Source organism: Heterodontus francisci, chromosome 1, assembly GCF_036365525.1.
Source record: "Heterodontus francisci isolate sHetFra1 chromosome 1, sHetFra1.hap1, whole genome shotgun sequence".
Taxonomy (NCBI): domain Eukaryota; kingdom Metazoa; phylum Chordata; class Chondrichthyes; order Heterodontiformes; family Heterodontidae; genus Heterodontus; species Heterodontus francisci.
In genome coordinates, this window is record NC_090371.1 from 88,594,904 (window position 1) to 88,616,208 (window position 21,305).

At 44.3% G+C, this 21,305-nt stretch overlaps 1 protein-coding gene across 1 annotated transcript in view; it reads left to right on the forward strand.

Annotated features, from left to right (window-relative positions):
• LOC137370788 (NAD(P) transhydrogenase, mitochondrial-like) overlaps positions 1-21,305 on the forward strand; it is a 212,996-nt gene that overhangs the window by 21,478 nt on the left and 170,213 nt on the right. Inside the window, exons 3-4 of the mRNA XM_068032745.1 lie at positions 8,617-8,846; positions 18,070-18,287. Coding sequence (XP_067888846.1) covers positions 8,617-8,846; positions 18,070-18,287 — 448 coding nt within the window. The remainder of the gene's footprint in view (positions 1-8,616; positions 8,847-18,069; positions 18,288-21,305) is intronic.

Genomic DNA, 21,305 nt, shown 5'->3' on the forward strand with positions numbered 1-21,305 from the left:
CTATCCAGGTCCATTTTTCCTCTTTGGAACATTCACTCTGCATCACTTGTAGGTCTTGTGTCAGAAGGGACGCATTCAGTTTACATATTTGCGTCCGTGCGTCCGGGGGATCACCTTGCGAGGCGGCTTCCTTGGCTGCCTTGTCGGCTAGGGCATTCCCCTTCGCCTCTATGGTGTTATCTTTCGCATGGGCTTTCCATTTCAATATGGATACCTTTTGTGGCAATTGCATCGCCTCCAGTAAGTCTCGGACCTCTTTCCCATTTCGAATAGGTGTACCAGCAGCAGTGAGAAATCCTCTTTTGCGCCACAGCTGACCAAAGTTGTGAGTGACTCCAAAAGCATACCATGAGTCGGTGTAAATATTTGCTGTCTTCCCCTCTGCTATTCGACATGTTTCCGACAGGGCTCGCAGTTCGGCTTGTTGGGCCGATGTCCCTGAAGGCAGGCATCCCACTTCCACAACTTCATGTAGGGTTGTAACTGCCCATCCTGTTTTCCGTGTACCGTTGTCAACAAAGGAGGATCCATCTGTGAATAGGATTAAATCTGAGTTGAGCAATGCTTCCTCTGCTGCTAGGGCTGTCTCCTCTGTTTCTTCCATAATCTCCACACAATCATGTTCCTCTTCCTTCATCTCTTCAGGCCACGGGAGCATAGTCGCCGGAATTACCGGGCTGGCCCGGACGATGTGGAGATTGGGAGCCTCTAGGACTGTTGTCCATCGGGTCCATCTGGCTGCTGTCACTTGGGATACTCTGTTCACAGACAGCAATGTGTGAATTGTGTCCGGACACTTAACGGTTAACTTTTGATCTAACACCAGACCTGCAGTAGCCATTACTGCTTGGCATGTAGCTTCCATAGCTCTTAACCAACTGCCCCATCCTAGGGCGACAGTGTCCAGTCTTTTCGGTAAGTATCCAGTAGGTCTCTGTTTGTCCCCGTGCTCCTGTGTCAGTATGGCAGTTATATATCCCTCTTTTTCGTGTACAAACAGGGTAAACGGTTTCCCGTTGTTGGGGATTCCCAAGGCTGGTGCTGAGCACAAAGCCCTCTTTAAATTTTCGAAACCTTCTTGTTTTATTTTTTAATTTTTTAATTAGAGATACAGCACTGAAACAGGCTCTTCGGCCCACCGAGTCTGTGCCGACCAAGAACGACCCATTTATACTAACCCTACAGTAATCCCATATTCCCTACCACCTACCTACACTAGGGGCAATTTACAATGGCCAATTTACCTATCACCTGCAAGTTTTTGGCGGTGGGGGGAAACCGGAGCACCCGGCGGAAACCCACACGGTCACAGGGAGAACTTGCAAACTCCGCACAGGCAGTACCCAGAATTGACCCCGGGTCCCTGGAGCTGTGAGGCTGCGGTGCTAACCACTGCGCCACTGTGCCGCCCATTCTCTCTTTCCTTTCGAAATCTTTTGTCCCAGGTACACGACCTCTCCTTCTGCTATCTGTGCTTTGTTGATACTGCCTTTGTGTCCTCTCTGATGAAGGTGGTCTAGCAGAGTACGCAGATCTTGCTCGTGCTGTTCTTCTGTCTCAGAGGCTAACAGGATGTCGTCCACGTACTGAATGACCGTGGAGTACATGGAAGGTAACTCCCTCAAATGGTTTTGTAGGACCATATGAAACACCGTGGGGCTGTTGTGGAAACCCTGTGGCAGGCGAGTCCAGATGTACTGTTGTTGTTGTACAGTAAAGGCGAACCATGGCTGGACTTTGGGTGCCAGTGACACCGACCAAAATCCGTTGGCCGTATCGATAACAGAGAGCCATTCGTGTTCCGGCTTCAGGGCATTAAATACCGTAGAGGGGTCAGCTACCAGAGGGGCCTTTTGATGAATACACTGGTTAGCCTTTCTATTGTCGACAGTAAGCCGCCAGGTCCCGTTTGGCTTCTGTACTGGCCACACAGGGCTGTTTGAGGTACTGTGTGTTTTAACCAGCACGCCTCACTCCTCTAGCTGTCTAATTACGGGTAGGATTCCTGCAATAGATGTTTGACTGATGGGGTATTGCTTAGTACAGGGTGGAGCGGATCCCGTAAACGTTGACGGTTCCATCTGAAGTAGCCCACAATCGTTCTTATCCTGGGCCCATATTGGGTGCTCCCTCAGCTGCTCTTTCTTCAAACTTCTGTTAGACAAAGTTACCTGGCCGCCTTCGAAATGCAACGAGTTCAGCTGAGTGAGAACGTCCATACCGAGGAGTGCTTGGTCCACCGGACCTACCCAGACCGGTGTTATCAATTCGTGCAGACCAAGACCGATGCGTACGGGCTGGGTCCTCTTTATTACCAACCCATTGCCCCCAGCTGCGTAAGCTCTTTTAGTCTTACCGTCCATCAGTAGGGAGTTTCCGTATTGTTGAGGTAGACACGTTAGTTCGGCTCCGGTATCCAATAAGAAGTCAATGTGTTGATCGCCCACCCTCGCAGTTACATACAATCCATCTTTTCTATTTTCTACTAGCGCTAGGAGAGGTGCCGAAAGGGCGAGGGAGGGCTCCTCTAGTTTTTTGTCGCATGGAGTAAGGAGGACATTTCCTTCTGTTGCTGGTGCGTCAACCGTTTGAACTTCTCAAAGAAGTTCTCATCAGGGGAGGGAGCTGGTTTGGGTGCCGGGTTGCATCCTTGGTGTCCTCTGCCTTGTCCTCTCGCTCTACACACCTTAGCCCAATGGCCTTCCTTCCTGCTGTAGTAACAGGGGCTGCGTCGCCTAACTTGCTCTTTGTCAGGCTCTTTCGGTACTGAATCCGTCTGCATGGCTCGAAGATTGACTCCCATATCCCTGTTCAGCTGAGCGCATCTGTCAATTAACTCTGAGTATTTCACTCTTACCGCGTCCCACTCCGGTAGAGTGGCCTTCAGTATTTTAGACAGTTCTGGCTTTAGTCCATCAACAAAAGCGGATTTTAAGGGTCCAAAACTGGTGTCGTCCAGATCCTCTGGAGTAGGGTCTACTATCCCTGAGTATTCCACCCAGGTGGACCTAAACCTCTCTTCGTACTTCCGCACTTCCTCCGAGTTCTTCTGCTGACAGGCTGCAATTTTGCCCCAGTCCGTTTTTGCAGGACAAAACTCTCGCAACCACTTGTTAATCGCAGTCCATCCGGCATCTAGTAGCTGACCACCTTCACCTAAAGTAATTTGGACCTCTCTCCTTAGCTTTCGGCTTGCTCGCCCGGGCACCATTACGGTCAGAATCTGTACCCCGTCCCATGGATGGAGATCGTAAATTCCCTTCAATCGTTCCAGCTGCTCCTACATTTTTAGACTCCCTTTCTTCGGGTCGGGCAATCTTGTGGACCACTTGTCGATTTTCTCAGGGGAAGCCGGGACGTGTGTCCAGTACGTGTTGTGCTCGGCCGTGGTGACCTCGCTACCGTTCACAGTCTTCTTTTCCGTCTTGACCTTAACATGTTTCTGTTTAAGGGGAGGTAGTCGCGGAAACGGTAACCCATCATCATTGTCACTTTCTGCATTGGAAGACTCGGCTAGGCCTGCTTCACGCAGTTGCATCTTCCGTTGTTCCGTTTGGAACGACTTCAAACTCGGATACAGGTTAGTTGGAGGTGGTCGGCGGGGTTCACAGAGCTGTCCCAGTTCCTTCGGTTGGGTCGTCTGCTTGTCTTGTCGTTTTTCAAGCTCTTTAATTTCAATCTCTAGCCTTTCCTTTTCAGATTGTTTTTCAGCCTCTAGCTTTTCCGATTTAAGCTTTTCCTTTTTCAGTTGTTCGCAGACCGCCTTCAGTTGATCCTTTGCACTTGTTGGGTCACGATCACATTGGGCTTGTCGCATTGTCTCATTGCGCTGCCGAATCTGGCCCATTACGGCTAGGGACCATTGGGTCCGTTCTTTATCCTTTAAACGGGTTGTTTTTCCCCAGACTCACGTTATATCTTCCAGGGACCACTGTCCCGTGGAGGTGCCATATTTTTGCCCAATTTCGGTGTACGCTTTGGCCAGATTAAACTGTTACTCTACATATTCTTTCAACTGCCGAAGTATTTCCTCTTCGGGAAGGTCAGATGGGGCCCGCCCACCTTTGACGGTAGTTGGTAACTGTCGGTTGCCTTCGTCTGTCATTTTATCCATTCAGGTAGGGAAGTAGGTCTCGAGTCGTCAGGCTTTTCGCCAAGTAGGTATTTCGTCAAATACCGCCAAGTTAGACGTCTAGAAAGGGAGTCTCGAGCCGCACAAGAAAGGGTATTTCCGTCAAATACCGCCAAGTTCGGGATCGCGTGGCAGGGAACCGAAATTTAGACAACGACCAAGGACTTTTAACATAAAGAGGAGTCCTTACCTCTGGGGGCGCTGATAGGTCCAATGTCTGTGGCTTCGGTCTTAATCCTCCAGCGATCCTGCCGACTACGCCAAGTTGTTGGATCCCATTAGTTACACAAAGAGAGACGAAGTCCGACTGTAGCTTTAAGAAACTTTATTGCAGTACTTCTTGGTTACATCATCAGCAAAGCAAACAGCAACAACACCTGGGCTCTTCTCTCCTCTCCTTCTCTCTTCTCCTTTTCTCTTCTCCTGCTTGAGCAGGGAAATCAAGCCTTTCTTATAGTTCTTCATACACATCAGTGACACCCCCTTTATGTTCCCAATTGGTTTACAAACTTTGCAGTTTCTTGGTGTCATGGCCTGATTGGGGTACTGCCTTGTCACCTTGTTGCACCTCCTTACTCGAGCAGTTTCTCATCTCCCCTATCTCCTTGGACCATTAGGCTGATTGCTATACAATGGGCTACTATTATACAGCCTGCAGCTGTCCTGTTAGTTTTTGCTTGTTAGTCTACTTCTACTGATAAGCTGTCTGTGCAGCCCTGAAACTATGAAGTCAATTCTGATAAGCTGTCTCTGCAGCTCCGAGGTTAGTTTGTTAGTAGTACATGATTGATTAATTATTTCACCTTAAATGTCCCCATATTATTCTGTCCCCACAGCTGTAATGAGGTCAGCGCTGAGTGGCCCAGGCAGAACCCAAACTGAGCATCAGTGAGCAGGTTATTGCTAAGCAAAGGCCGCTTGGTAGCACTGTCGACGACACCTTCCATCACTTTACTGATGAGAGTAGACTAATGTTATGGTAATTGGCCAGGTTGGACTTGTCCTGCTTTTTGTTACAGGATGTACCTGGGCAATTTTCCACATTGCCGGGTAGATATCAGTGTTGTAGCTGTACTGGAACAGCTTGGCTATGGGCACAGCAAGTTCTGGAGCACAGGTCTTCAATACTATTGCTGGAATATTGTCAGGGGCCATAGCCTTTGTAGTATCCAGTGCCTTCAGTCGTTTCTTAATATCACTTGGAGTGAATCGAATTGGCTGAAGTCTGGCATCTGTGATGCTGGGGACTTCAGGAGGAGGCCGAGATGGATCATCAACTCAGCACTTCTGGCTGAAGATTGTTGCAAATGCTTCAGCCTTATCTTTTGCACTGATGTGCTGGGCTCCCCCACCGTTGTGGATGGGGATATTTGTGGAGCCACCTCCTCCAGTTAGTTGTTTAATTGTCCACCACCATTCACGGCTGGATGTGGCAGGACTGCAGGGCTTAGATCTGATCTGTTGGTTATGGGATCGCTTAGCTCTGTCACCTATTTGTTGTTATTTAGTAAAATGACTTTAAAACTTTGTGTCAAAATCGATATTCTGGTATCGGTTTATTTAAATAATAGATATTACATTTATCTAAGAAGATTAGTTGAATTCGCAAAAAAAAGTTTCTCAAAAGCAGCAACAAACTACCCATTTCTGCTGACATGTTATAGTGGGTGATTGATTGACACTTCCTGTCATGTGTTCCATTAGATTTAAGGGTTAAGTTATGCTTGTAATTCAAAATGTCCTATGTGATAAATAATCCTTACATTTGTACAGCATGTTAACATGTTAAAACATCCCAAAACACTTAGCACAGTTAACTTCTTTTGGAATGCAGTGACTCTTTTTGTAGGCAAGAAACTATATGGTGCTTTTGTATCTTTTTTGGTGGTATTGATTGAGGTAAGTATCCTGGCCACTTTCTTTCGAATGGTGCCATTGGATCTTTAAACTCAACTGGAACAAGCAGACAGAACCTTAGTTTAACATCTCAAACAGAGGATACCAGCTCCAACAATATAGTCCTCTGCCAGTAATGCACTTGATTATGAGCTCAAACCTGCTGTGACACTGGAATCTACAACCTTTTGAAGATCAACTCTGATTTCTGACTTGATTCAGTGGTTTAATGACGGTAGTTTAAAGTAGTTTAGTTTTAAAATGAAAGTAGTTTAGTGACCCACATGTCTTGTTTCAGTTCATAACATTTATATAGTTTACACATCATGATCTGATTCAATACTTTTTTACAAAATTCCCACTCGACTGTTATTTATGTTTCTTAATTCAAATTGTTGGATACTTCAAAAAAATCTGTGCAAGACATAACTTGCATTATCGCGAGTAGACTATTATTTGTATCTAAGTAAAAAGCAAAATACTGTAGGTACTGTAAATCATCAACAAAAACAGAACATGCTGGAACCACACGGTAGTTCACATCTGTGGAGAGAACAAACATATTTATGGTTTTGCCGTGGTCCTTTTTTCAGATGGGATGTGAAGCCGAGTTCCTGTCTGCTCTCTCAGGTGGACATAAAAGATTCCGTAGCATTATTTCAAAGAAGAACAGGGGAATTCTCTGCAGGGTCCTGGTCAATATTTATCCCTCAATCAGCATCACAAAAGACAGATTATCTGGTCATTATCTAAAGTTGGAGGTGTGACAAACAGTAAGGATGATATGAACCACCTGCATCTCTTGCTTAAAACCTGAAATCTGTGTCCCCTAGTCCTTGTACCATCAGTTAATGGGAACAGTTTTTTTTTGTCTACCTTATCCAAACCTGTCATAATTTTCTACACTTCTGTCAAATCTCCCCAAAATCTCCTTTTCTCCAAGGAGAACAATCCCAGCTTCTCCAACCTAAGCTTGTAGCTAAAATCCCTCATCCCTGGAACCATTCTGGTAAATCTCCTCTGCATCCTCTCAAGGACCTCACAACCTTCCTAAAGGTTGGTGACCAGACTGGACACAATACTTGTGGTCTAGCCTGAGCTTTATAAAGGTTCAGCATAATTTCCATGCTTTTGTACTCACTACCTCTATTTATGAAGCCCAAAATCCCATGTGCTTTGCTAACCACTCTCTCAAAATGTCCTGCCATCTTCAAAGACCTATGCACATGAACCCCCAGGTCCCTCTTTCTCTGTACACTCTTTAGAACTGTACTCTTTAGTCTATATTGCCTTTCTCTGTCCCTTTTGCCAAAAACCTTATACTTGTCTGTATTAAATTCCAACTGTCACTTGTCTGCCCATTTTGATTATCTGTCTATGTCCTGATGCAGTTGATAGGTATCATCCTCACTGGTTAGCTTTGATTAAGCATGAATGATATCCATCTATCTTCCTTTTGTACTGCTGGATGAAAGGGAGGTGAGAGATGGCTGGGAGTGCAGTCTTTGCAGACCTGTGCTTTTAACTCGTGCTAAATTGTTTAATTAAGGACAGGCGATTCAAGTTGAGAAAATACTGTAGGGATTTCTAAAGGCTTCTGTTATTTTGGAAGAGACACTGAATTAAATTAAATGTTGTAATCTAGTTAAACCTTCAGGCTTTTAAAATCTGTTAACTGTTCTTAATCAACTTGTTGTCTAGACAATAAGACTTATGCTGAAACTGTCATTGTGTGGTATTTTCCATTTCTTGGCTATATTAGGAACCTCTGGTGACACTTTGTACCATTTCCAGTGTATATCTCAACACTGAGAAGATTTATTTTTCACTCTTTGGCTCCAGTCTCAGATTTATTTTTTGTGTTGATGTTTTGGGTAATATAATTTTGGGTCATGAAGGATGAGAGCTTGCTTATTGAAGTGGACTTTTGCTTCAAGCAGGTGAGAAAAGGTACTTGTGATACAGTCATCCAGAGCACTGTAATGTAAGTTTGGGTTAAAGTCAGGCACTATTTTGAGATGCTTCAAAGAAACCTCAATCCTTGATCTCCACACATGACTTGTGAACTTCTCTTCAAACAAGGCTCCAAAAATGTGTTTGATAGCAGGTGCTTTAACTCACCTAAAAAAAAAATGGCTACTAATAAGATTTTATAAATTCTAAAAAAAGAGAGAATGTATTTCTTTAATAAGTCGGTCTTACATAGTACAAAGCCTATATTTTTTCTCTTGTTAGTCACTAAAAGTAAAGGTCAGTTCATTAAAGTCGTGTCTGGTAGCCAGACCCATCCAATTGGGAGCTGCTTTTTTCTCTCAAATTACAGTTTAGGCGTTGTTTCCAGTTGTGACTTTTTATGCTATAATGTTTAATTTTTTTCCATCTGTGGATCTGTTTTATGAAAAACAACATCAATAGCCTTGGGCCTGTGTTTCCTTTGCTAGGATGTGGAGTGAAAATAGGCAGATGGTGAGAATGGAGTATAATTATATAAGATGGCTGAAAAGAGCACAAGTATTTATTGCTTTATTTGTTATGTGGTTTACATTACTGCAGTAGTTAATGGGTGGAATGTTGATTTGTGATGGTAGGAATTCCCTATAAACAACTGACAGTAGGAGTCCCTAAGGAGATCTTCCAGAATGAGAGGCGAGTAGCTTTGTCTCCCGCTGGCGTTCAGGCCCTAGTGAAACAAGGATTTAATGTCGTGGTAGAATCTGGTGCTGGCGAAGCATCTAAGTTCTCTGATGACCAATATAGAGAAGTCGGAGCCAAAATTATGGGGACCAAGGAAGCCCTGGGTTCAGACCTCGTTGTTAAGGTAAAATTTGTTCTTGCGTCTTTAAATTATTATGCTCTTCTGCATTTTGCAGTACCAGATAGTGAGATATTCATGTCACTAAGCTTACAGTTCTGATTTTTTTTTTAGGAGTATCTATTATATTTCTTGATCCTTCTTGGAGAATACACTGCATTCTCTGATTAGTGGGGTTTGGCAAGTATACTTAACATTGGAGAGTTGAAATTTTTCTCTCTATTCATTTTAGTGTAAAGTATATTTTAGGTGGGAGCACCAGCTTATTTGCATACAAACATACAAATTAGGAGCAGGAGTAAGCCATTCGGCCCTTTTGAGCCTGCTCCGCCATTCAATCTGAGATGCTGATCCCAGAGCTCTGTAATGGTTTATTTGCCAGCTTGAAAGTGCGATCCTATTTTAGTATGTTCTAACCATTCCCAAGATGTTTTTCTTCTGATAACATTGCACTTTGGTATAGCAGTGTGATAAATGGTTGGAATCGGGCAAATACCTTCAGTTTACTGCACTTAGATCAGTTCGCTCTTCCTGTTAGTAGGTACTATGAACATATGAATTAGGAGCAGAAGTAGGCCATTCGGCCCCTCGAGCCTTCTCCACTATTCTATAGCATCATGGCTGATCTGTTGGTGTTTCGAATTCCACACTCCCATCTACCCCCGCTAACCCTTGATTCCCTTGTCTAACAAGAATATATCTACCTCCGCCTTAAAAATATTCAATGACCCTGCCTCCATCACCTTCTGAGGCAGAGAGTTCCAAAGTCGCACAACCCTCTGAGAGAAAAAAATTCTCATCATCTCTGTCCTACAAGGGGGCCCCCTAATTTTAAAGCTGCTCCCAGTATACGAGATGTGGTCTCACCAATGTCCTGTATAATTGAAGCATAACATCCTTACTTTCATTTTCAATTCCTCTCGTAATAAAGGATAGCATTCCATTTGCCTTCTTTATTACTTGCTGTACCTGTATACTAACTTTTTGTGATTCATGCACCAGAGCACCTAGATCCCTCTGCACTTTGGAATTCTGCAGTCATTCTCTGTTTAAGTAATACTCTGCTTTTTTATTCTTCCTACCAAAGAGAACAACTTCACATTTCCTCACACTCTATCTGTACTCTATCTGCTAGATTTTTGCCCACTCTCTCAACCTATCTATATCAATCTGGAACCTCCTTATGTCCTCATCACAACATACTTTCCTACCTATCTTTGCGTCATCTGAAAATTTAGCTACTATGCTATCATTCCCCTCATCTAAGTCATTGAATTAAATTGTAAAAATTTGAGGCCCCAGCACAGACCACTGTGGGACTCCACTTGTCACATCCTGCCAGTCAGAAAATTACCCATTTATGCATACTTTCTGTTTTCTGCCAGTCAGCCAATATTCTATCCATGCTAATATGTTAGCTCCTACACCATGAGCTCCTACTTGACACAATAACCTTTTATGTGGCATCTTTTCAAATACCTTCTGGAAATCTAAGTACAGTACGTCAGTGGGCTCCCCTTTATCCACAGCACATGTCACTCCTTCAAAGAACTCCAACAAATTGGTTAAACATGATTTGCCTTTCACAAAACCATGCTGACTATTCCCGATTACCTTGAGTTTTTCTAAGTGCTCAGCTACAGCCTCCTTAATGATCGATTCTAACACCTTCCCCATGACAGATGTCAAGCTAACTGGCCTATAGTTATCTGTTTTCTACCTTCCCCCCCTTCTTGAATAGAGGGATTATATTTGGTACTTTCCGGTCTGATGAAACCTTTCCAGAATCGAGTGACTTTTGAAAAATTAATACCAACGCATCTACTACCTCATTAGCCACCTCTTTTAAGAGCCTAGGATGGAGCCCATCAGGACCCGGGGACTTGTCAGCCCGCAGCTCCATCAGTTTGCTCACTACCACTGGTGATTGCAATTTCACCAAGTTCATCTCTTCTTTCCACCTCCTGATTTACAGCTATTACTGAATGAAACCTGGGTGGTTTTCCACAGGGAAGAAATGAAAATTCTACAGCATTTGACCTTTGACAAGGTCCCACATGGGAGACTTATCAAGAAAGCAAATGCACATGGGATACAGGGTAATTTGATGAGGTGGATTCAAAATTGGCTTAGCTGTAGGAGACAAAGAGTGATGACAGACAGTTGTTTTAGTGACTGGAAGCCAGTGTCCAGTGGCGTACCACAGGGATCTGTGCTGGGTCCCCTATTGTTTGTCATTTATATAAAAGACATAGATGACTATGTGGGGGGTAGGATCAGTAAGTTTACAGATGACACAAAGATTAGCCGAGTGGTTAACAGTGAGGTTGAGTGTCTTGGGTTACAGGAAGATATAGACGGGTTGGTCAAATGGGCAGAAAAGCGGCAGATGGAATTTAACCCTGAAAAGTGTGAGGTGATACACTTTGGAAGGAGTAATGTGACACGGAAGTATTCAATGAATGGCCTGACACTGGGAAGTTCTGAGGAACAAAGGGATCTTGGCGTGTTTGTCCATAGATCTCTGAAGGCAGAAGGGCAGGTTAATAGGGTGGTGAAAAAGGCATATGGGACACTTGTCTTTATCAATCGAGGCATAGATTACAAAAGCAGGGAGGTCATGTTGGAGTTGTATAGAACTTTGGTAAGGCCACAGCTGGAGTACTGTGTGCAATTCTGGTCACCACATTATAGGAAGGATGTGATTGCACTGGAGGGGGTGCAGAAGCGATTTACCAGGATGGTACCTGGAATGGAACATTTAAGCTATGAAGAGAGGTTGGATAGGCTTGGGTTATTTTCGCTGGAGCAGAGAAGACTGAGGGGTGACCTGATCGAGGTGTACAAGATTATGAGGGGCATGGACAGGGTGGATAGGGAGCAGCTGTTCCCGTTAGTTGAAGGGTCAGTTACGAGGGGACACAAGTGAGGGGCAGGAGGTTTAAGAGGGATTTGAGGAAGAACTTTTTTACCAGAGGGTGGTGACGGTCTGGAATGCCCTGCTTGGGAGGGTGGTAGAGGCGGGTTGCCTCACATCCTTTAAAAAGTACCTGGATGAGCACTTGGCACGTCATAACATTCAAGGCTATGGGCCAAGTGCTGGCAAATGGGATTAGGTAGACAGGTCAGGTGTCTTTAATGCATCGGTGCAGACTCGATGGGCCAAAGGGCCTCTTCTGCACTGTATTATTCTGTGGTTCTGTGATTTCATCTGGACAGCTGACACACATCTGTTAAATGATTATAACAGAGGAGTAGCTCATTTACAAACACGTACATATGAATTAAGAGCAAGAGTAGGCCCCTCGAGCCTGCTCCGCCATTCAATAAGTTCATGGCTGAACTGATTACTCCACATTTCCACCTACCCCTAATAACCTTCCACCCCCTTGCTTATCAAGAATCTATCTACCACTGCCTCAAACATATTCAAAGACTTTGCTTCCACTGCCTTTTGAGGAAGCGAGTTCCAAGGACTCACGACTCTCTGAGAGAAAAAAATTCTCCTCAGCTCTGTCTTAAATGGGTGACCTCTTATTTTTAAACAGTAACCCCAGTTCTAGATTCTCCCACAAGATGAAACATCCTTTCCGCATCCACCTTGTCAAGACCCCTCAGAATCTTATATGTTTCAAGCAAGTGGCCTCTTACTGTTCTAAATTCCAGGGATACAAGCCTATCTTTTCCAACCTTTCCTCAAAAGACAGCCCACCCATTCCAGGTATTAGTCTAGTAAACCTTCTCTGTACTGCCTCCAATGCATTTACAGTATTCCTTAAATAAGGAGACCAGTACTGTACACAGTACTCCAGATGTGGTCTCACCAATGCCCTGTATAGCTGAAGCATAACCTCCCTACTTTTGTATTCAATTCCCCTCACGATAAACGATAACGTTCTATTAGCTTTCCTAATTAGGTGCTGTACCTGCATACTATCCTTTTGCAATTCATGCACTAGGACACCCAGATCCCTCGGCATCTCAGAGCTCTGCAATCTCTCACCATTTAGATAATTAGCTTCTTTGTTATTCTTGCTGCCAAAATGGACAACTTTGCATTTTCCCACATTATACTCCATCTGCCAGATTTTTGCCCACTCATGTAACCTATCTATATCCCTTTGTAGCCTCCTTATGTCCTCTTCACAACCTACTTTCCTACCTATCTTTGTGTCATCAGCAAATTTAGCAACCATCCCTTCAGTCCCTTCATCTAAGTAAAATGTTGAGGCCCCAGCACAGACCCTGTGGCACAGCACTCGTTACATCTTGCCAGCCAGAAAATGACCCATTTATGCCTACACTCTGTTTCCTGTTAGCTAGCCAATCTTCTATCTATGCCAATATGTTATCTCCCACACCATGAGCTTTTATTTTTTTCAATAACCTTTGATGTGGCACCTGGTCAACTGCCTTCTGGAAATCTAAGTACAGTACATCCACCGGTTTCCCTCATCCACAGCACATGCGACTCCCTCAAAGATCTCCAATAAATTGGTTAAACATGATTTCCCTTTAACAAACCCATGTTGACTCTGCCTGATTACCTTCAATTTTTCTAAGTGCCCTGCTATAAGGGCAGCACAGTGGCGCAGTGGGTAGCACCGCAGCCTCACAGCTCCAGTGACCCGGGTTCAATTCTGGGTACTGCCTGTGTGGAGGTTGCAAGTTCTCCCTGTGTCTGCGTGGGTTTCCTCCGGGTGCTCCGGTTTCCTCCCACATGCCAAAGACTTGCAGGTTGCTAGGTTAATTGGCCATTATAAATTGCCCCTAGTATAGGTAGGGAAATATAGGGACAGGTGGGGATGTGGTAGGAATATGGGATTAGTGTAGGATTAGTATAGATGGGTGGTTGATGGTCGGCACAGACTTGGTGGGCCGAAGGGCCTGTTTCAGTGCTGTATCTCTAAAACTAAAAAAAAACCTATAACATCTTTAATAATCGCTTCTAACATTTTCCCTAAGACAGATGTTAAGCTAACTGGCCTGTAGTTTCCTGCTTTCTGTCTCCCTCCTTTTTTGAATAAAGGAGTTACATTTGCTATTTTCCAGTCTAGCGGAACCTTCCCTGAATCTAGGGAATTTTGGAAAATTAAAACTAATGCATCAACTATCTCACTAGCCACTTCTTTTAAGACCTTAGGATGAATTCCATTAGGTCCCGGGGACTTGTCAGCCTGCAGCTCCAACAATTTGTTCAGTACCACTTCCCTGGTGATTGTAATTTTCTTGAGTTCCTTCCTCCCTTCCATTTCCTGACTTACAGCTATTTCCGGGATGTTACTTGTATCGTCAACAGTGAAGACCGATGCAAAATACCTGTTCAATTCATCTGCCATCTCCTTATTATCCATTATTAATTCGCCAGACTCACTTTCTCTAGGACCAATGTTAACTTTGTTAACTTTTCTCTTTTAAATATCTATAGAAACTCTTACTTTCAGTCTTTATCTTTCCAGCTAACTTTCTCTCATACTCTAATTTTACCTTCCTTATCAATCTTTTAGTTAATCTTTGCTGTTTTTTATATTTTGTCCAATCCTCTGACCTGCCACCCATCTTTGCGCAATTATATGCATTGTCTTTAAGTTTGATACTATCTTTAACTGTTTTAGTTAACCATGGATGGTGGGTCTCCCCCTTGGAATTTTTCTTTCTCATTGGAATGTATATATTCTGTGTATTCTGAAATATCCCCTTAAATGTCTGCCACTGCATCTCTATTGACCTATCCCTTAACCTAATTTGCCAGTTTACTTTAGCTAGCTCTACTTCCATGCCCTCATAATTGCCCTTATTTAAGTTTAAAGTATTAGTCTTGGACCCACTCTTCTCTCACTCCTGAATGTAAACATCAATCATATTGTGATCGCTGCTACCTTGCGGTGCCTTAACTATGAGGCCATTAATTAATCCTATCTCGTTGCACAATACCAGGTCTAGTATAGCCTGCTCTCTGGTTGGCTCCAGAACGTACTATTCCAAGAAATTATCCCAAAAACATTCTGTGTACTCCTTATCTTGGCTACCTCTGCCCATCTGATTTTTCTAGTCTGTATGTAGGTTAAAAGCCCCCATGATTATCGCCGTACCTTTCTGACAGGCTGCTATTATTTCTTCCTTTATACCCCGTCCCACAGTGTGGTTAACGTTAGGTGGTCTGTACACCACTCACACAAGTGACTTTTTGCCTTTATGATTTCTCATCTCTACCCAAACTGCTTCTACATCCTGGTTTCCTGAACTTAGGTCATCCCTCTCTATTGCGCTAATACCATCATTAATTAACGAGCCACCCTTCCACCTTTTCCTAGCTTCCTGTCCTTCCTAAATGCTATGTGCCCTTCAATATTCAGGTTCCAATCCATGTCATCCTGCAGCCATGTCTCTGTAATGGCTATCAGATCGTGCTTATTTATTTCTATTTGCGTTCTCAGTTCATCTGTTTTGTTTAGAATGCTATGTGCATTCAGATACAGAACCTTTAGTTTTGTCCTTTTATTATTTTTGTAATCTCTAGCCTTATCTGTTGATTTGCTCTTAGATTTGTATGCTCTGTCCCTTCCTGTCATAGTCTGTTTATCATTTCCCATATTAATACCTTTCTCTCTTGCCTTGTCTCTACTCCTTGATTTACCATATCTTCCTAAACTTGATCCCTTGCCCCCACTATTCAGTTTAAAGCCCTCTCCACTTCCCTAGTTATGCAGCTCGCTAGAACACCGGCCCCAGCATGGTTCAAGTATAGACCATCCCAATGGTACAGCCACCACTTTCTCCAGTACTGGTGCCAGTTCCCCACGATCTGGAACCCACTTCTCCCACACCAGTCTTTGAGCCATGCATTAATTTCTCTAATCCTATTTGCCCTATGCCAATTTGCATGTGGCTCCAGAGATTATTACCTGTGAGGTTCTGTTTCTTAATTTGTGCCTAATTCCTCATACTGATTATGCAGAACCTCTTTCCTTGTCCTGCCTATGTCGTTGGTACCTACATGGACCACGACGACTGGATCTTCTCCCTCCCACTGTAAGTTCCTCTCCAGCCCTGAGCAGATGTCCCGAACCCTGGCACTGGGCAGGCAACACAGATGTCTGAACTTGTGTTCTTTTCTGCAGAGAACAGTGTCAATCCCCCTAACTACACTGTCCCCTACTACCACTACATTCCTTTTTGCTCCCTCCACTTGAATGGCTTCCTGTACCACGGTGCCATGGTCAGTTTGCTCATCCACCCTGCAGCCTCCACTCTCATCCAAACAAGCTGGAAGAACCTCAGACCTGTTGGACAATCGCAAAGGCTGAGGCTTGTGCACTCCTGTCCTCTGGGTCCCCTTCCCTGCCTCAGCTGCAGCTACACTCTCCTGTTCTGACCACTGACCAAATCAGAAGACCCTATCCTAAGGGGTGTGACCGCCTCCTGGTACAAAATGTCCAGGTAACTTTTCCCCTCCCTGATGTATCGTAGTGTCTGCAGCTCAGACTCCAGTTCAGTGACTCTGAGCCGAAGCTCTTCGAGCCACAGACACTCACTGCAGACGTGTTTGCCCTGGATCACACTGGCATTCTGGAGCTCCCACATGCTGCAGCCATGACACTTCATCTGTCCTGCCATCTTTGTTGTGTTTCAATTAACTGCTTAATGATCTTATTTCATTATTTATTTTATTTTCCTTTCTTATATATTTTAAGAGCTTACCACTAGTTCCTTTACTATTTTAAACATTAGGATTAGAATTGACCTGAATCACTTACCAAATACTCAACAAACAGCTAGCTTCTTCCCAAACCAATTACCTACCTACTTGCCTGTGATGCCACACTTGATTTTCTTTGAAGGGCTCGTTCCACTGAACAGAGGATCCAATAGGATAGAGGATAGGATGGGATAGCCTCTCCCAGCACTCCGCGCTCTTTTCAATGAAGCCTCTCTCCGCACTCTGCACTCTTTTCAATGAAGCCTCTCTCCGCATTCTGCACTCTTTTCAATGAAGCCTCACTCTGCACTCTTTTCAATGAAGCCGCTCTCCACACTCTGCACTCTTTTCAATGAAGCCTCTCTCCACACTCGGCGCTCTTTTCAATTAAGCCTGTCCCAGCACTCCGCGCTCTTTTCAATGAAGCCTCTCCCAGCATTCTGCGCTCTTCAATGAAGCCTCTCCCAGCACTCCGCGCTCTTCATTGAAGCCTCTCCCAGCACTCCGCGCTCTTCAATGAAGCCTCTCCCAGTTCTCCATGCTCTTTTCAATGAAGCCTGTCTCCACACTCCGCACTCTTTTCAATGAAGCCTCTCCCAGCTCTCCACGCTCTTTTCAATGAAGCCTGTCTCCACACTCCGCACTCTTTTCAATGAAGCCTCTCCCAGCACTCTGTGCTCTTTTCAATGAAGCCTGTCTCCACACTCCGTGCTCTTTTCAATGAAGCCTCTCCCAGCACTCTGTGCTCTTTTCAATGAAGCCTCTCCCAGCACTCTGTGCTCTTTTCAATGAAGCCTCTCCCAGCTCTCCGTGCTCTTTTCAATGAAGCCTCTCCCAGTTCTCCGCACTCTTCAATGAAGCCTCTCCCAGCACTCCGTGCTCTTTTCAATGAAGCCTCTCCCAGCACTCCGTGCTCTTTTCAATGAAGCCTTTCCCAGCACTCCGTGCTCTTTTCAATGAAGCCTCTCTCAGCTCTCCGCGCTCTTTTCAATGAAGCCTCTCCCAGCACTCCGCGCTCTTTTCAATGAAGCCTCTCCCAGCACTCCGCGCTCTTTTCAATGAAGCCTTTCCCAGCTCTCCATGCTCTTTTCAATGAAGCCTCTCCCAGCTCTCCGCGCTCTTCCTGATCCCACGTCATTGAATAGAACATAAAGGAAGAATACTTTAAAAAAGAATGGTGGTGCTTTTTTTAATGTTTATGTTGCCCTCCCCCTCCCCAACCCAAGGTCAAATAGCTAACTATTAAATAGTATATAGTTAAATAGTAACTCTGCTAAATCTGTCTGGATCTGTACATGAAATGTAGTCATTTGGTTAAGACACTCCAGCAAGGATCAGAGCCTTTGGGAGATGGAGGAGAAACCGAGCTGGTAATAGGATATTTCTTAAAATAATGGCTGTTTGCTGCATAATGGAGCAGGAAAAAATGATTTGAAAGACTGACGTTTTGTAAGTTATTATATATGTACCTTGTTCCCAGCATAAAGTATGTTGTAATCCCATTGTATATTTATAAAATGTTTCTTTAAGGTTCGGGCCCCAACCTTCAACACTGGACTGGCAGTTCACGAGGCTGACCTTCTAAAAAATGCAGCAACACTGGTCAGCTTCATCTATCCAGCTGAGAACCAAGAGCTGCTAGATAAACTCTCTCTGCGTAAGACTACAGTGTTAGCAATGGATCAAGTTCCCCGAGTTACAATTGCCCAGGGGTATGATGCTCTTAGTTCTATGGCCAATATTGCAGGGTAAGAAACGTAACTGTGTTGTGATTGTTTGCATTGAAAATATTGCATATGACTTGTGACCATTCAAGAATTTTGAGATGAATGTAAGTCAGTCTACCTTAATTTCCCCTTTTCCCACTATTTTTGTGATGCCCCCCCTGACTTTTTTGTTGAAGAGACTCCTTTTTCCTCATAGCTTTCCCTAATAAAGGTCAGGTTGTATCCTGTAATTCTTGAACCGGTTGTTAATGTTTATAAGAGTCACCTAATTTGACATAGTTTTTTTTTCCTTTCCTTTTCATTCCTTGAATTTAGGCAATGGGCTGGGAGATGGGAGGGCTGGCAATATGATGGGGAAGGCGTCGGGAGAGGAACCCGATGTTTTCCTGCCGCTATGGCGTATTGCCAGTTGCGGGAACCTCAATGGCCATCCACCATGCAGCCAATTGAGCCACTTAAGGGCCCAATTAAGGGCCATTTTCTGCCCCTGTGGACATTTTGCCCGGAGGGCCCGCCGCTATGTGGGTATACCAGTAGGTAAACCCTGGCGTCGGGATGGGGGGGCAGGCCCTCCATGACAGGTACTTCATGGCCCACAGATGGGCCCCCAGGCGGCAATGGCCACCCCTGCGGCCAATGAGCTGGCACGGGAACAACCCCACCATCCACCTGATCAGGCCTGCCTATCTGGCCCTGGCTTCCCCAAAGAATCTCACTGGTCTTCGAGGGCGCCTCAGCATTCAGACGCCCTCTCCTTTGTGATGCAGATCCAGCACTGGCCACCGCTAGCGGTGGCGCTGCTGAGCCTCTGGCCCTCTGATTGGGTAATGGTGGAAATAAAAAGCTGGTACCAGTAAACAAGCGAACACAAAGTTATCAGATAGTCCGAAAACCCAACTAGTCCACTAGCGTCCTTTAAGGAAGGAAATTTGCTGCTTTACTCAGTCTGGCCTTTATCTGATTCCAGTCCTCCACCAACATGGTTGACTTTTAACTGCCCTCTGAAGTGGCCCAGCAAGCCACTCAGTTGTATTAAATCTCTACAAAGGATAACAGGAATAAAACTGACAGGAACTCCCTATTGGAATGCCTTCAATACATGAACTGCAATGATTCAAGAATGTGCCCATGACTACCTCGGGGCTATTAGAGATGGGCAATAAATACCAGGCTTACCAGTGACGCCCACACCCCAAGTACAAATACTACAAAAAGACTTAATTTCACTCCATTCCTTTCCTAAGGAATTACTAAGAAATGTGTTCCGGGAATGTTCCATATTAATGTAATAACGTGAAATACGCCTGAGAGTAGGACATAGATTTGTGCCTGCAATTCCATCTATTGGAACTGCTTTGCTGATCTCCAGTGAATTAAATGAGTTAGCTCTTAGATATTAGCCCAATTAGTTATTTCCTCAATTTCCAAAAACTTTATTGAAATGTATTAAATCACATGTTCTCCCATCTGTCTAGAGAAATGGCAATTTTCAATTTGCTGGGAGTCCATGAGATTTTGCAGCACACTTGATCATGGGTGTGGTCATGTGTAAGCCCACTCTGCTGCTCAATCCTAGATACCTTCTATGAAACTCATATTTCAATGCACTGTGCAGAACCGAAGGCATTTCTTTTCCTGAAAGCTCTCCAGTAATGTTGATTTTATCCCATCTGAAGGAAATGGGAAAGATTATTGTATAATTTGATAGTTCATCTGTTGTCGGTTGACTTTACTTTTGATCAGAGCAGTGGAGGTTGGATCATTGAATATATTCAAGCCAGAGTTTGACAGATTTTTGATCTACAAGCGAGTTAAAGGTTATGGGGGCAGGCAGGAAAGTGGAGTTGAGGCCATGATCAGATCAGCCATGATCTTATTGAATGGCAGAGCAGACTCAAGGGGCTGAATGGCCTACTCATGCTCTTATTTCTTATGTTCTAATTTAAGTTTAAATATTATAATGATGAAAGTAGAATAACAAAAACAGCTTTGTAGATCTTCAGTAAATATAAGACTTGGGTGGATTAGCTGCATTCCCTTTGAAATTGAGTTAGGTCTGTTTTAAAGGTGGCTGCACAGCCTGGAATCTTAACAATATAGTTGAATGTTAGGATTTGTGGGCAGTGGCAGAGAAGGCAGTGCTCTGTGTGAAAAAGCACTGTTGTCACTAAATGCAATATAAATATTGAAAAAGATAATTTGGTGATTTGAAATGACTTACTATTCCACTTGGCATGTAGAGTACTTGAGGGAGAAATTCAGGTGCCCGTTTTTCCAAAGGCCCCTGAAAAATGTCTGACCACAATGGGATTGGGCAATTTTTAGGCACCCCGGGCGGCTGCTTAAAACAAGCATTAAGCACTGCACATATGTAACTGAGGGGTTTAACATGTGTTGTAGGATATTGTCCTAAATTGGACAGCGCTGACCTGCTCCACTCAGGATTCTTTAGCGGTTGCTGCGGCTTTGTAAAGTTTGACGTGGATTGAAATTAATCTTCTTGAATTGGGTGAGCTGCTTCTGGAGGCGCAACAGGCAGTGGCAATTTGCCCAAATTATTGAGATGAGGCCTGAGGCCTAATTTAGATCAAGCCTCCCAGTTGGGGCATACGCTGTCTATGTGCGATTAGTTATAGTTAGTTTTTTTTTTAGTTAGAGATACAGCACTGAAACAGGCCCTTCGGCCCACCGAGTCTGTGCCGACCATCAACCACCCATTTATACTAATCCTACACTAATCCCATATTCCTACCACATCCCCACCTGTCCCTATATTTCCCTACCACCTACCTATACTAGGGGCAATTTATAATGGCCAATTTACCTTCCAACATGCAAGTCTTTTGGCTTGTGGGAGGAAACCGGAGCACCCGGGGAAAACCCACGCAGACACAGGGAGAACTTGCAAACTCCACACAGGCAGTACCCGGAATTGAACCCGGGTCGCTGGAGCTGTGAGGCTGCGGTGCTAACCACTGTGCCGCCCACTATGTGGAATTATGTGCCCGAGAATGGGCTATGACCAATTTCTACCCTCTT